The sequence below is a fragment of the Impatiens glandulifera genome, chromosome 1 (assembly GCF_907164915.1).
Source record: "Impatiens glandulifera chromosome 1, dImpGla2.1, whole genome shotgun sequence".
NCBI classification, from domain to species: domain Eukaryota; kingdom Viridiplantae; phylum Streptophyta; class Magnoliopsida; order Ericales; family Balsaminaceae; genus Impatiens; species Impatiens glandulifera.
In genome coordinates, this window is record NC_061862.1 from 99046511 (window position 1) to 99059086 (window position 12576).

General features: G+C 34.7%; 2 protein-coding genes across 2 annotated transcripts; both read right to left on the bottom strand.

The window, feature by feature from the left end:
- Window positions 1-484: 484 nt before the first annotated feature.
- On the bottom strand, window positions 485-6301 carry LOC124919408 (NADH dehydrogenase [ubiquinone] iron-sulfur protein 1, mitochondrial-like). Its single transcript, XM_047459644.1, has 5 exons — window positions 5789-6301; window positions 5262-5508; window positions 4830-5124; window positions 2520-2894; window positions 485-1683 (listed from the first exon to the last, which is right to left on the bottom strand). The coding sequence occupies exons 1-5, from the start codon at window positions 6204-6206 to the stop codon at window positions 784-786; spliced, it is 2235 nt and encodes a 744-aa protein (XP_047315600.1). The 5' UTR covers window positions 6207-6301; the 3' UTR covers window positions 485-783.
- Window positions 6302-7105: 804 nt separating this feature from the next.
- LOC124922522 (tRNA threonylcarbamoyladenosine dehydratase 2) lies at window positions 7106-12314 on the bottom strand. Its single transcript, XM_047463254.1, has 11 exons — window positions 12161-12314; window positions 11971-12011; window positions 11569-11686; window positions 11211-11358; window positions 10608-10820; window positions 10372-10506; window positions 9248-9382; window positions 8476-8691; window positions 7733-7857; window positions 7569-7626; window positions 7106-7395 (listed from the first exon to the last, which is right to left on the bottom strand). Exons 1-11 carry the CDS (start codon window positions 12250-12252, stop codon window positions 7285-7287), a joined length of 1392 nt encoding a protein of 463 aa, XP_047319210.1. The 5' UTR covers window positions 12253-12314; the 3' UTR covers window positions 7106-7284.
- Between the last annotated feature and the right edge of the window lie 262 nt (window positions 12315-12576).

Here is a 12576-nt window from a genome sequence, read left to right on the forward strand (position 1 = left end):
ATTAAAATGCTAAAAAGATAAGAAGCATGAATGTAAGAGATATGGAAGGAGTAAATGAGATGATGTTTTGAAAATGGTCCATGAAGAAGGATGGGCATGTTTACATTCAACAATGCCAGCTGCTGCTAATGATAAGAATGTCTTAAATGTTGACTTCACCTAACCCTAACTATTATTCTAGTCTCTTCTCTGGCTTCATTTCAGAGATATTCATTCATCAATATTTATTGCCAAAAAATAACCAAATTTTGAAAAGGACTCCTTTGTTGACTTTGCAATACTTTCTTTCTTCCTATAGAAGAGCAGAAGGTTCCAATCCCACCAAAATATATTCCTACCCATTTGAATACCAAGTAGTAAATAGCAGAATTTTGAAAGTGAAGATCCAGATGAAAATCAGTCAATAAATTTCTAAGATCCTAGCAAAAACAACACCCTGTTTTTCATTTATCAAATCTCGAATCTAATCTAATGCAAACCACAATGAACACAGCAAAAGAACAAATATAGCTTCAAATTCCAGAAGAAATTTCCGAATTTCGGTGGAAGCAGTAGAAGTTAAATTACAAGATTCTACAAACCATAAAAGCACACTGCCCATTTATGAGGTAATAATCTTATTGCACCAATTTCCCATAGAGAACTATTGATGCTCGCAAAAATTATAAAAGTTATAAGTAGAGAAAGCAAAGAATAGCCAAATTACCCGCAATATCATCAACTTAAGCGGGGAAAAGTGAAATGGTATCTTTTATTCGAACAAGATGCAAGTTTAAAAGCCGTTTATTTCTTCAAGAGCATCGAACTGCACTGAGCCATGATCTTAGAAGCTCTAGTGATCGCATCCGTCATGTAGAAATTCTCCACAGCAACAGTAAAAGGTGTTGAACTAACCTCACCTTTCGACTCCGGTTTTATCTCACCAAAATAAGAAGCGGGTTCCCTTTCCTCAACCCTCAACAGATTTGGAGCCACAGCCCTAATCCGAGATCTAAGACCGTCAACATTATCATAAGCCAAACGAGCCCCAGAAACCTCGGACAAAGCCCTAACTATTTTCCAGTCATCTCGAGCATCACCAACCGTAGGAACTGCAGGTACCGTTTGTTGAGTCCTTCCCTCTGTATTCTCATATGTTCCTTCCTTCTCAGTGAAAGAAGATGAAGGAAATATAACATTCGCGCGATAAACACCTTGATCACCATGATGACCCTGATAAACAACAAATGCGTCTTTTGGGATTTCTTCCAAATTAACATCGTCGGCTCCCATTAAATAAACAAACTTGGATTTCTCAATAGCTTTCTCAGATTCTGGTATAAGGCCGAGATCAAGAGCAGCAGCTTGAGCGGCGTGGAGAAGTAAGACGTTGAAACCGTTCCAATCAGGTCTTACTACGTTTGATTTCTTCACTATGGTCTCGAGGATTGAGAAGATTTCGTCCTTATCTTGTCGTTCAAAAACGCTGGCACCAACAATGATGACAGGATTCTTAGCGTTTTGAAGGTCGGAGGAGAAAGGATGGCGACCTTCTGCAATTTCCTTGAGTGTTTCGGGACTTGTACCTATGTGTTTGTGAGCGTAGTTGATATCGGTTGGTGGGCCGATGTAACCAACTTTGGCTTGTGTGGCTAAGACAGTTTTTCTGATTCTGGCATTCACCATAGCTGCTTCAACTCTTGGCTGGTAATTCACAGTAATAATAATTATGATTAGAAATTAGTTCAATAATATGGCCAACTTTTGCATTGGTGAACTTAACTAGGAAAGTTTTAGCCAAGAAAAAAAACACTTGCAAAGCAAAGATCAAAACAACCAAATTAAGCTAACTTTCCAGTAAACCCATAAATAAACCCTCAAAATTAGTCAATTTTGAAATCTACCCTAACAATAGCTTATTTTATATAAGTAGGTGTGTTAAGTGCTGAATGAGTTAAGTATTGAAAAGTAATGTTGAGTAAACCATATAAAAGCAGTGTACTTGAAATGTAAGTTGATTTTGATCAAATGTAAGATACATACAAGTTACAAGACTATTTTACGCTAAGTAAGTTGATTCATTTTCAGGGTTAAAGTTGTCTTTAGGATGCTCTTACTAAATTAATGAGTTAAATCATCATCGCTTACCGAATTAAATCAAAATCTACAGCTAAACATTTTTAGCTTAGTTTGAGCTATATCTAAATAATTAAGTGAACTTTATTCAAATAAGCACTTATTCATAAACATCACCATATTCTTTTGCTACATGGACCAATTTCAAACATCATGATGTCAACATAAATAAAAGAAAAAAGAGTTTAAAATTGGTCTGTGGAAAAAATAATTAGGTAGTAGCAAAATTTGGTCTTATGTGGCTGAAAGTGACTAACAAAAAATCGATTATTTTAAAAGAAGGGTTCATATCAACATGGTTTCATAGTTGGCTGGTTTATGGGTTTATTCCCAACATTCTCAATATTAGTAAAGGCCTCCAGAGACCTAAGTGATGTAAAGCTTGTGAGAAGAAGAAGGGTTACCTGAGTTCCAACCAAAAGGAAAAGATCAGCTTTCTCAAGGCCGCCGATGCTGGTATTCATTAAATACCCAGATCGAAAATCAGCATTAGGTCTCGTCCCGTTTCCTTCACACCAGATGTTATTGGAACCCATTTTGTTTAAGAAATCCTTTAGTGCCATCATAGATTCAGCATCAGACAGCCGACCAGCTATTCCCACAATCTCCTCTCCTTTGACTTTGTTAATAGCCTCTGAAACTACTGCAAGGGCATCACGCCAGCTCACTGCTTTGAAACGCCCATCAGCTCCACGGATCATAGGATCGTTAAGCCTTTGCCTCTTCAGACCATCATAACAAAAACGGGTCTTGTCTGATATCCACTCCTCATTAATGTCCTGCATTAAGATGCATTTTAACAGGATAGGAAGGGAAACAAACAGAAGCAACTAGACAGACATTCAAACCAATCTGAGATTAATGTCAGTTCAACAGAACCTGAAATTAACAATTGTACATTTAAGTGAGATCCTTTATTCACATTAGAGCCTTGTTTGATGTGAGGTTATTTGAGACTAATTCCAAATAACATATGTTAAAGATAATGATCACTTCTTTAGATAATTATGATAAAGATAATTCAAAGTCAGATTCAGTAAATCAGGACTTCAGCAAATCATAAGAAAATCAGATATTCCTTTTATTTAGCTTTTCTTTGTTATCCTATGTTTAAGCAAGCAGTTAGATTTATATGATTATAAAAGTAATTTAGTGTAATCCTTCATTCATTCAACTCATTCTATACAACTATTATACTGTCTAGGGACAGTTTCAAACCGTCTGGGGTTTCCTTCATCTCCCCTTCTCTATTTTACGTGCTATTGTTGCCTCCGCTGGTGGCGACTTGAAATAGTTTTCTTAGTTTCTTTTTAGGATGGTATTCTAGTTTAAATCATATTTTTTTATATCATTCTATTTAGAACTTTAACTACTCACTATCCAATCAACAATCTAATCAACGTTCATATCGTTCAAATCATCAAATATAATACCCTCTATTTTAAAAAATATATATTATACCCCTAAAATATTTTTTACCCAAATAGACAGCATCAAACAATGTTATTTAGCAATAACCCCTTGGTTATTCAAATAACCCTAGATCAACAAGGATTTTCCACCAGATGAGATTACAGAATTCTCATGATCACAGAACGTTATGACAAGCTTATTAAACCATGGTTTATGTGCATATTAAAAAAAACATTAAAAATCAATGGTAAACACTGAAGCAGCATTTACCATGGATTCCAACAAGAATTCCTTACAATTCAATCATAGAAACAAAAAGAGGAAAAGCAATGGTGTTGTGAACAAAAAAGTTCGCAATGTCAACACCAAACAACGAGCATACACTTTTCTTTAAATCAAATGAGTTGTGCATCTGAAGACGAACCATCGTCGAAGATACACAGGTTTCTTTCAATCCAGATGGCCGAAATAATTGCTAACAAATTTGTGGATAGAGATTTGTCTTTCTTTGTTTCAGATTGGTGAAAAGGATAATAACCAAGTCAAGAGATATCTACACAATACCTTCTGGCATAATAATTAGATTATTGTGTAAATTGATGTAATTAACACACATCAAGAACTAAAATAATTATACTTAATCCAAGCCTCTCCTTTGCTAGCTTGTTTGTAGGAACCCCTTGGATCCTTTTGGGTAAAAAAAAAGTTGAGACCAGGGAAAGTTTTTTCCATGGAGGACATTAGTACTACATCTCATTGTCATTGCAATTGCCATGATCCCCACTTCAATCAAGGTAATTTCAGTTTAATCGAATTTAAGACCTCAGCATATTCAGTTCAAAGACTCTTACCACTTGAGCTACCCTCTCTTGTTAGGTCGTTTTGGGTGAACACAATAAAATGATTATTCTTAGTCTAGCTTGTTTGTAGCAACCCCTAGATTCTTTTGGGTGTTTTTTCTGTGAGACAGTGGTTCTTTTCCTTGGGGGATGTTAACACAACATCCCACATCCATGCTTTTTCAGTGGGGATTGAACTTCAGACCTCAATCTCCTAAGTTCAAGGCAATTACAGTATTATCACTTGAACTACCTTGGGTGGGTCTTTAACGGTAAATATCACAGAAAGAACAAGGAAAAAACAATTACTTCAGAAGCTTCTATGTCATTATCTGCCTAGCTTGAACAAATCAGAAGATTATATGGTAGTTGTCCAATGAAAATTGAATAACAAAGGCAATAGAAAAAGAAAAAACCAATAAAACCCAATACTAATACAAGGAAGGAAAAAGTAAATTTAACCTCATTCAGTCGAGGAACAATACGCATGACTTCAGGTCCTCTACTGTCAACACGGATGTTGGAACCAACTGCATCCGTAACATCAATGGTCTCTGTACCTTTCAACTCCCAATTCCGGGCTTTGAAGGCAAAAGGTTTCGATGTTAGGGCTCCCACGGGACAAATGTCAATCACATTTCCAGAGAGTTCACTGGTCATGAGTCGCTCAACATAAGTCCCTATTTCTTCTCCACTTCCTCGTCCCAATATACCCAGATCCTGAACACCAGCTACTTCACTCGCAAATCGGACACACCTGTCAGACCAAACGAGTTAATAACAATTCATAGAAAATCATATTTTCAACCATCTAATATATATATAGACATAAAGAACTGTTCCTTTTTTTTTGAAAACTTGAAAAAGAATATAAAGATGATAACTTGCTCTGACCTAGTACACTGGATGCATCTAGTCATGACGGTCTTAACCAGTGGACCTAAATTCTTGTCAACTACAGATCTCTTCATCTCTGTAAATCGGCCACGATCTGAACCAAAAGCCATGGACTGATCTTGTAGATCACATTCTCCACCTTGGTCACAAATGGGACAATCTAGAGGATGATTCATCAACAAAAATTCCATGACCCCTTCACGTGCCTTCTTCGCAATTGGCGTATCAGTTTTTATCTTCATACCTGAAGTGCATTCCATCTGATCATAAAATATCTACAAATACAGCTCATAAAAAATGAAGTTCAACCTTTGCTACAACCAGAACAATTGAGACAATGTTGAAGACTTTGTTTTGATTGAGTTTATGTTTTATAATGATAATAATCTGCCCTAACAGTCTTTCTCCATTTCCCCTTTTCTTTTACTTATTCTTCTCACCCCCCACCCACAGAAACTGAGATCTTGGGCTTGTTAATTATTGAACAAAGCCAAATAATTTGTCAAAACGACAGTAATAAGAACCTGGAAGAGCAGGCATGGCACAGGAGGCGACAGGCTTGGGTGACTTCTCGACTTCGACGAGGCACATTCGGCAGTTTCCGGCGATCGATAGGCGGCTATGATAACAGAATCGAGGAATATCAACCCCGGCGACCTCGCAAGCCTGCAACACAGTCATACCCTTTGGGATTTTAACAGGATATCCGTCGACAAATACCTCAATAGCATCCTCCGGATTTGGGATTTCAACTCTAGCTCCTCCGACGGGGTTCCTCTTGGGAAGATCTGGTGGAGACGGCTGAGGCTGGGCTTGAGCTGCTTCTGCATTTTGGAGTTCGGGCGTTGAAACAATTGCACGAACGATGCCATTTCTAGGTTTCAGAGAAGTCAAGACCCCTGATGATCTTAGGGCTCTCGATGTCAGCAACCCTAATCCCATCTTTCTTTCACTTTCACTCTCTCTCTATGAAGAAATTCCCTTCCTTTGAACAGTCCCACTTGAAATCTTCACTTTCTCGTTGTCTCAAGATCGAAGAAATATGGAGAAGCATTTGTAAATCAATCCAGAGGATGATGAAAAGGGTTGACCCGTCTATGGCGGGTTACGGGTGGCCCTATTTCCTTTTGCCCCAAATTCCCGATTTCTAAAACCTGCCTAGAATGTTTAGGTCTTGTTTGGTTTTTATTGGCGGGTCTTGTTTTCTAAATAAATACTTTCTAATCTTTATTGAGTTTATTTACAAGTTAGAACCGTATATTTGCTTAATCTCGTGACAATGACAAACCATATAAATAAAGGGAAATAATAAAGAGCGATAAAATATTGATAGGAATATGTAGGAAAAAGAATTTTAACATTTTCAATCCAATGGTTTCTCTACATATTCCTGTCAATATTTTATCGTTTCTATTATTTCCCATAAATAAATTGGGGACTAAAAATATGATAGAGCATTTAAATTGTTGTTTTTAATCATTGTATACATAAGATTTGATATAATAAAAACTAAAATATTATAAACAAATATTAAATTATTTAAAAATATATTAATTAATATTATGATTTACAAATAAATATAACAAGTTAATTTTTTTTTGATATATATATATATATATATATATATATATATATATATATATATATATATATATATTTATTACCCCATTTTTTAACTGAATTTTTTTTGTCCATTCCAATTTATAAAATGTCATCCATAATGTTAACACTCCAATTTTAAATTTTTAGTAACAAATATATTTGACAATTAATTGTTAACTAGAAATGATTAATTTCTTTTGGGGAACATTAATTGACAAATAATGAAACAACACATGTATATTAGGTTGGTAAAACAATATTGATTTGATTCAACTAATCCTACAAGAAACAGATGGCGATTAAGACTGCATCAAGATCAATTAACTAAGAGAATGAAATTCAAAAAGAGTACATTGTTCATCCAACCCTAAAACAAGAACCGGACCCATAACCAGAAATGTGACTAATAAATCGACAATCATTGACAGAACTCTTCCTGGGCTCGCCTCAAAACAGACATTACCTTATTGAAGTATTCCGGTTCCTCTTCCTTTATATCTTCAAGTTTTCTCAGCTCGTGCTCATCCGCCTGCAAAGAAAATACTGACTATCAGTCTTCATAAAGCTCAACTATTTGTCAACAAGTTCTTGAGTTTTTCTTTTAGAACTTCTAAAGATTGAAGAACAACAGGATATGACCATCTTCGATTGTATATCAATTGCGTACATGATTGATCTTAATACGCATAAAAAGTAAAATACCTCTTTAAATCTTAGGAGAACTAGATTTGAGACCGATGCTGGCTTTGAGCGATCCCACCTGACAAATTATCATAATCATGGATAACTAATACTTGATAATAATTCAAATAGCCATAATAATCACAATCATTAACTATCATAAAATAGCCCTTAAATATATATACCTGACAAGCATTAGGTCATTGATAGCACGCCACATTCCTCGCCCAACGTCTGTGATAGACTGATCTCTTGCACTTCGTCCATGCCATAGCTCCTTCACAATGTACTTAATTTCTTCAACATCAACCTGTAAGAAAAATGAAGCAAAACTATCATTATCAGAATACAAAATCTAAACAACATTACATTAGAGGAACTACCCCAAAAGCTATGACAATCATATTGTTGCATGTCTTTAAACATTTGGTATGTGAAAAGGTGTAGCTAGCTGGATACACCAGAAATTGCGAATCTTCAAACCACTCCCGCCGATGAACCAACTAAGAAATTTGGACGTTTTGTAGTTTTTTTTCCGATTTTTGAGCTCTTGTCGAGCTCAATCAGACACTGCCTCTAGGAATCTTGCCAGACTAAGTTCAGATATACATCCCATTTGGAAACACTTTTTTTTGTTAGATCAATCAATGTCGAGAAATTGCATTTGAAAACAGAAGACACATGTACAAAAATTTATTGACGATTACTCATCCGGAATCAGATGGAGAAACATAAACATGATCCCATCTGGATCCACACCTAGATGAGAAAACTGGCAGATAATGAGTTTCCAAGTGAAGCCATTAATGAGTTTATCATGTCAAGAACCAACATCTACAGTATTCTCTTCTTAATTCCGGACAGATAATAGCTGGACTTCAAATTTCCGAAGCTAAGGTCATATGATGATATTATTTTAGTTCTGTACCTCGACTTGCATTGATGTACCATACAACAATTCCTCGTACTCGGTTAGGCGTTGGAAAAGCACATGGTAGTGATCCATATCAAAGTTCACCACTGGCTCCATTTGGACATCCAGTCCTGCTAATTGTGTGATGACATAAGAAGCCATGACTTGCCCAAATATTGCAGGTATGGTTCCTAAAACTGGAATAATTCGAACCCTGAAGCCTGGTACTACCTGATTCCAAAGATTTTCAGCATTAGAAAGTATTTTGAACAAGAACCAAAAGATTAAAAAAACTGAGGTCACAAGCAGTTTATCACTTAATTTAAATGATGAAGTGCTTATTTGAATTAAGTTTCATTTTTTTCTTTTATTTTTTCCTAAATAATTATGTTAGCTTGAAAACTGTTATTTAAAAACACTCAAGTATTTAAATTTATATCAAATTAAGCTAAAAATCTAGTTTAATTTGGTAATTTATTAAGGGTGTCCAAAAGACAACTTTCACCCTTTAAAATGAATTAAATTACGTCGTTATAAGCGTAAAATAGTCTTCAAGTACTTTTCCGACATTATTTCTACACTTTATCAAATCAACTTACAATACCAAGTACTTAAAATTCAGATATTTTCATTTGGTTAATTCAACATTTATTTTGTAGACTTAACTCATTCGGCACATAAAATCCAGTAGTTTTTTTAGTCAAAATAAAATCCAGTATTAAACATTCAACACTTCATTTCCAGTAGAAACTACAACAACTAATTTATAAAAGGGAAGTTTACATACTTGATAATCTGAAGGTTTCTCATCTTCTCCAGTCGATCCTTTAAACGGAAGCAACTTTGCCTTAGGTTTCTCCAAAGTGAAAACTACAGGTATACCACCATCAATTCCATGCTCTTTCCTTAAACGGTGCCTCACCTATAAAGGAAACATCAGAGAAACATTTTCGTAAGAATTAGAGTCATAAAACAATGAAGAAGGTAAATGATAGACTGATAGTCCTCACAGCAAAACATCTTGAAGTAAAGAACAGAAAATGGGAGTTCTGCCAACTCTGGGAAAATTAATAATTTAAAACATTGAAAGTTAAAAACCAATTAATTGTGGTGTGAGCTTGAATTGATAGTAGATTTTTAATGAAGATTCTTTTGGAAAAAAAAGATTGATAGTTGTTATTCATAAGTAAAACCATTGTAGTGGTGGAAGAAACGACATGGCATTCAATACATTCAAAGAAACCATGTTCAAGCCAAAATTAAGATAACTTCTTGTGAAAAACAATGCATTCAAAGAAAATATGGAAAAATAAAGCCCCCGCTAAGATTTCTTTCGCATGGAGTATCAGAAATCAGTTTCAGACACAGAATAAGCTCAAGCGTAAAGGGTTCATCAAGGATAGCAAATATTGTTTGTGTGGGCATTCTGAAGAATCTACCCATCATATGTTGAAAGACTATCAATCGTGATTGAGTTAAATGATTATTGTTCACTTCTTTCTCATCATTTTTATAGAGGAACATCTCTGGTTGAGAGGGCTTTACCATCATTAATAAAATGATCATTAATTAGTTATTATGTAGGTTTCAGCCTTTTTTATTTCTTTTGGTTCACGAGATTTTTGCTTATGTTATTTCACATAAACACATTTTGAGTATTTTTTATGTTTTCTTTGGGCATGAGAGCCCATATTTGTAGATATCCTTATGAGGCATGAGAGTAGCCTCTTTGTACTCTCAATTTTTTACATAAATAATACAAATTACCTTCTTCAAAATAAAAATCAAAGAAACCTAATGATTCGCAAGGAAATGTTTTCTTATCAGAAGAGTAGACACTCCAGGCATGCCAGGATTTCTATTTAACACTCAATCAAATTTGTTAAGTACGAATCATAGTTAGAGCCTTACTGCACGAGCTAGTGGGTCATTCGTTGACTCTTTCAGATCAGCCACACGAATTCGTGTTGGGTCAGCTCTAGCACCAGCTCCTGTTGCAGACAAAACTTTCAGACCCCTACGAACACATGCTGCAAGAAGTGCCACCTACTAAATATGGTAAAGCAAGAAACAATCATAGAAGCTTGCTGCAGGAAGATGGCAATATGAGTAACTTCAAAGCAAAGGATAGACAATTGTATTATTACCTTTGTGTCAATATTGTCGATGCAGTCTAATACAAAGTCAGGTTGGCCAGAAAGAATTTCTTCCTCAGACGATGAGTCATACAATAAAACTTTGGCATCAATGTGGCACTCAGGGAAAATTGATGAGAAATGCTTCTTGAGACAATGAGATTTTGGTATACCAACATCTTCTCTTGTTGCCAGAGCATGCCGATTTAGAGATGAAAGTGATACCTTTGTTTGCCCATATTGAAAAACTTCAGTAACAAGTATAAACAAATATAAATGCATATACCAATTAACTAGTCTCAAAGTAAACTGCAACATTCTTGTCTATTCACTTTCCAACTCAATCTCCTTTTTTCTCAAATCTCATGCATTCATCAAATAATAAATCAAGTACAAGTAATGACATGATTGTCACGAGTTAATCAAAAAACAATAATTAAAACCTTCAAAGGGGACAATTGTCCTAAAATGACTCAACACTCCAAATCAAAGGAACTTTGGTCATCTTGGAAGATCAAATTCCTTATAGAAACGTGTTTATATGGATTATGTGAAGGGGAATAGAAAAAATAATTTAATAAAACAAAGAACAAGTCCAGGGCAAGAATGTAAAACCTGATCAAAATCCACAAGGAGTAGTCTACCAACCCCAGACCTTAGAAGCATATTAGCAGCATGACTTCCAACGCCTCCAAGACCAATGACTACAACATAAGATGCACACACTCTTTTCTGGGAGTCAATCCCAAAGAATTGAATATTCCTACACATGTTCAATTATCACATTTGTTTTAATTAACCACAAACAAAGAAAAAAATAGGAAAATATTTTTCCAAACAACTTGACAACTTCTTCAGATTTATATTTGCACATTCATATAATACCTAGTTAAAACCCATCTCCTCCTTCAAAAAAGATTTACAAACACCCACAGTATAGCTATAGAATGAATATAGTCACAAAAAATGATACCTAGTGAGATGTTCAGAAGCTATTTCATCTTTAAGTAGGTCAAAGTTATCAATCCCATAAGTTCGTTCACCAGCTACATCAGTCTTTTCTGAAACTTTTTCTGATAAAACTCTTTTACCTGTCAAAATAAACAAGTAGGAAGTCAACACACATTCAAATGCCAGAGATTACCACATGAATCTCAATGATACAAAAGTGGGAAGAAGAAAGCCTTCTGCAAACACAACCTTGTATTGTTGCTTATGATGAAAATGAAGATATATCGGTAAACAAAGCTGGAAATGAATTCCAATATCGGTATCATTTATCTTGTTATGATTTTACTAGCATCAATTCCACAAATGTAAAGATAATAAAAAGAATATCGATAAAGATGATGCGCTTAAAACAATGCTTACACACCTAAATCGATTGCATCTCCACCTAATTCGCTTCTTTGTCTCCTGCAGAAAGTAAAGCAAAACATATACATGCTAGATAAGTAACATTATATGTCTTAAAAGAAAAGAAAAGAAATATGTTAGATGAATATGAACTTCCCTCGGTGGTTATAGTTGCAATAGCAGTAGTTATGAAAGAGAGGTATTATGACCTGGTGAGAAGCTTGAGAAGAGAAACGGTAGATATGGATCCAAGGAAAGCTCCTGCAGCGATCAAAACCAAACACTTTGTTCGTTCTTCCATCTCTCTCTCCCGCTTCTTGCAATGGCCGCCTAAGAGTACTCTTTCAGACTCAACTTCTTCCCGGCTAGTCCACTAAGAAACCTTTTTTTCAACTCAAGAAAGAAAGAAAGAAAATGTATGTCAAAAATTAAATTTATTTATTAATTTAATTGTAATTATTTTACATAAAAAAAATACTATATTTTTTATTTTACTTTTAAATTATCATTGACTTTAACGAATATGAATACATTAAAAATTATTAATCCTATGACAAAAATAAAATTTTAATTTTTTTTATTATTTATTATTTTAAATAAAAATATGAAAGGTATATTTTAAATA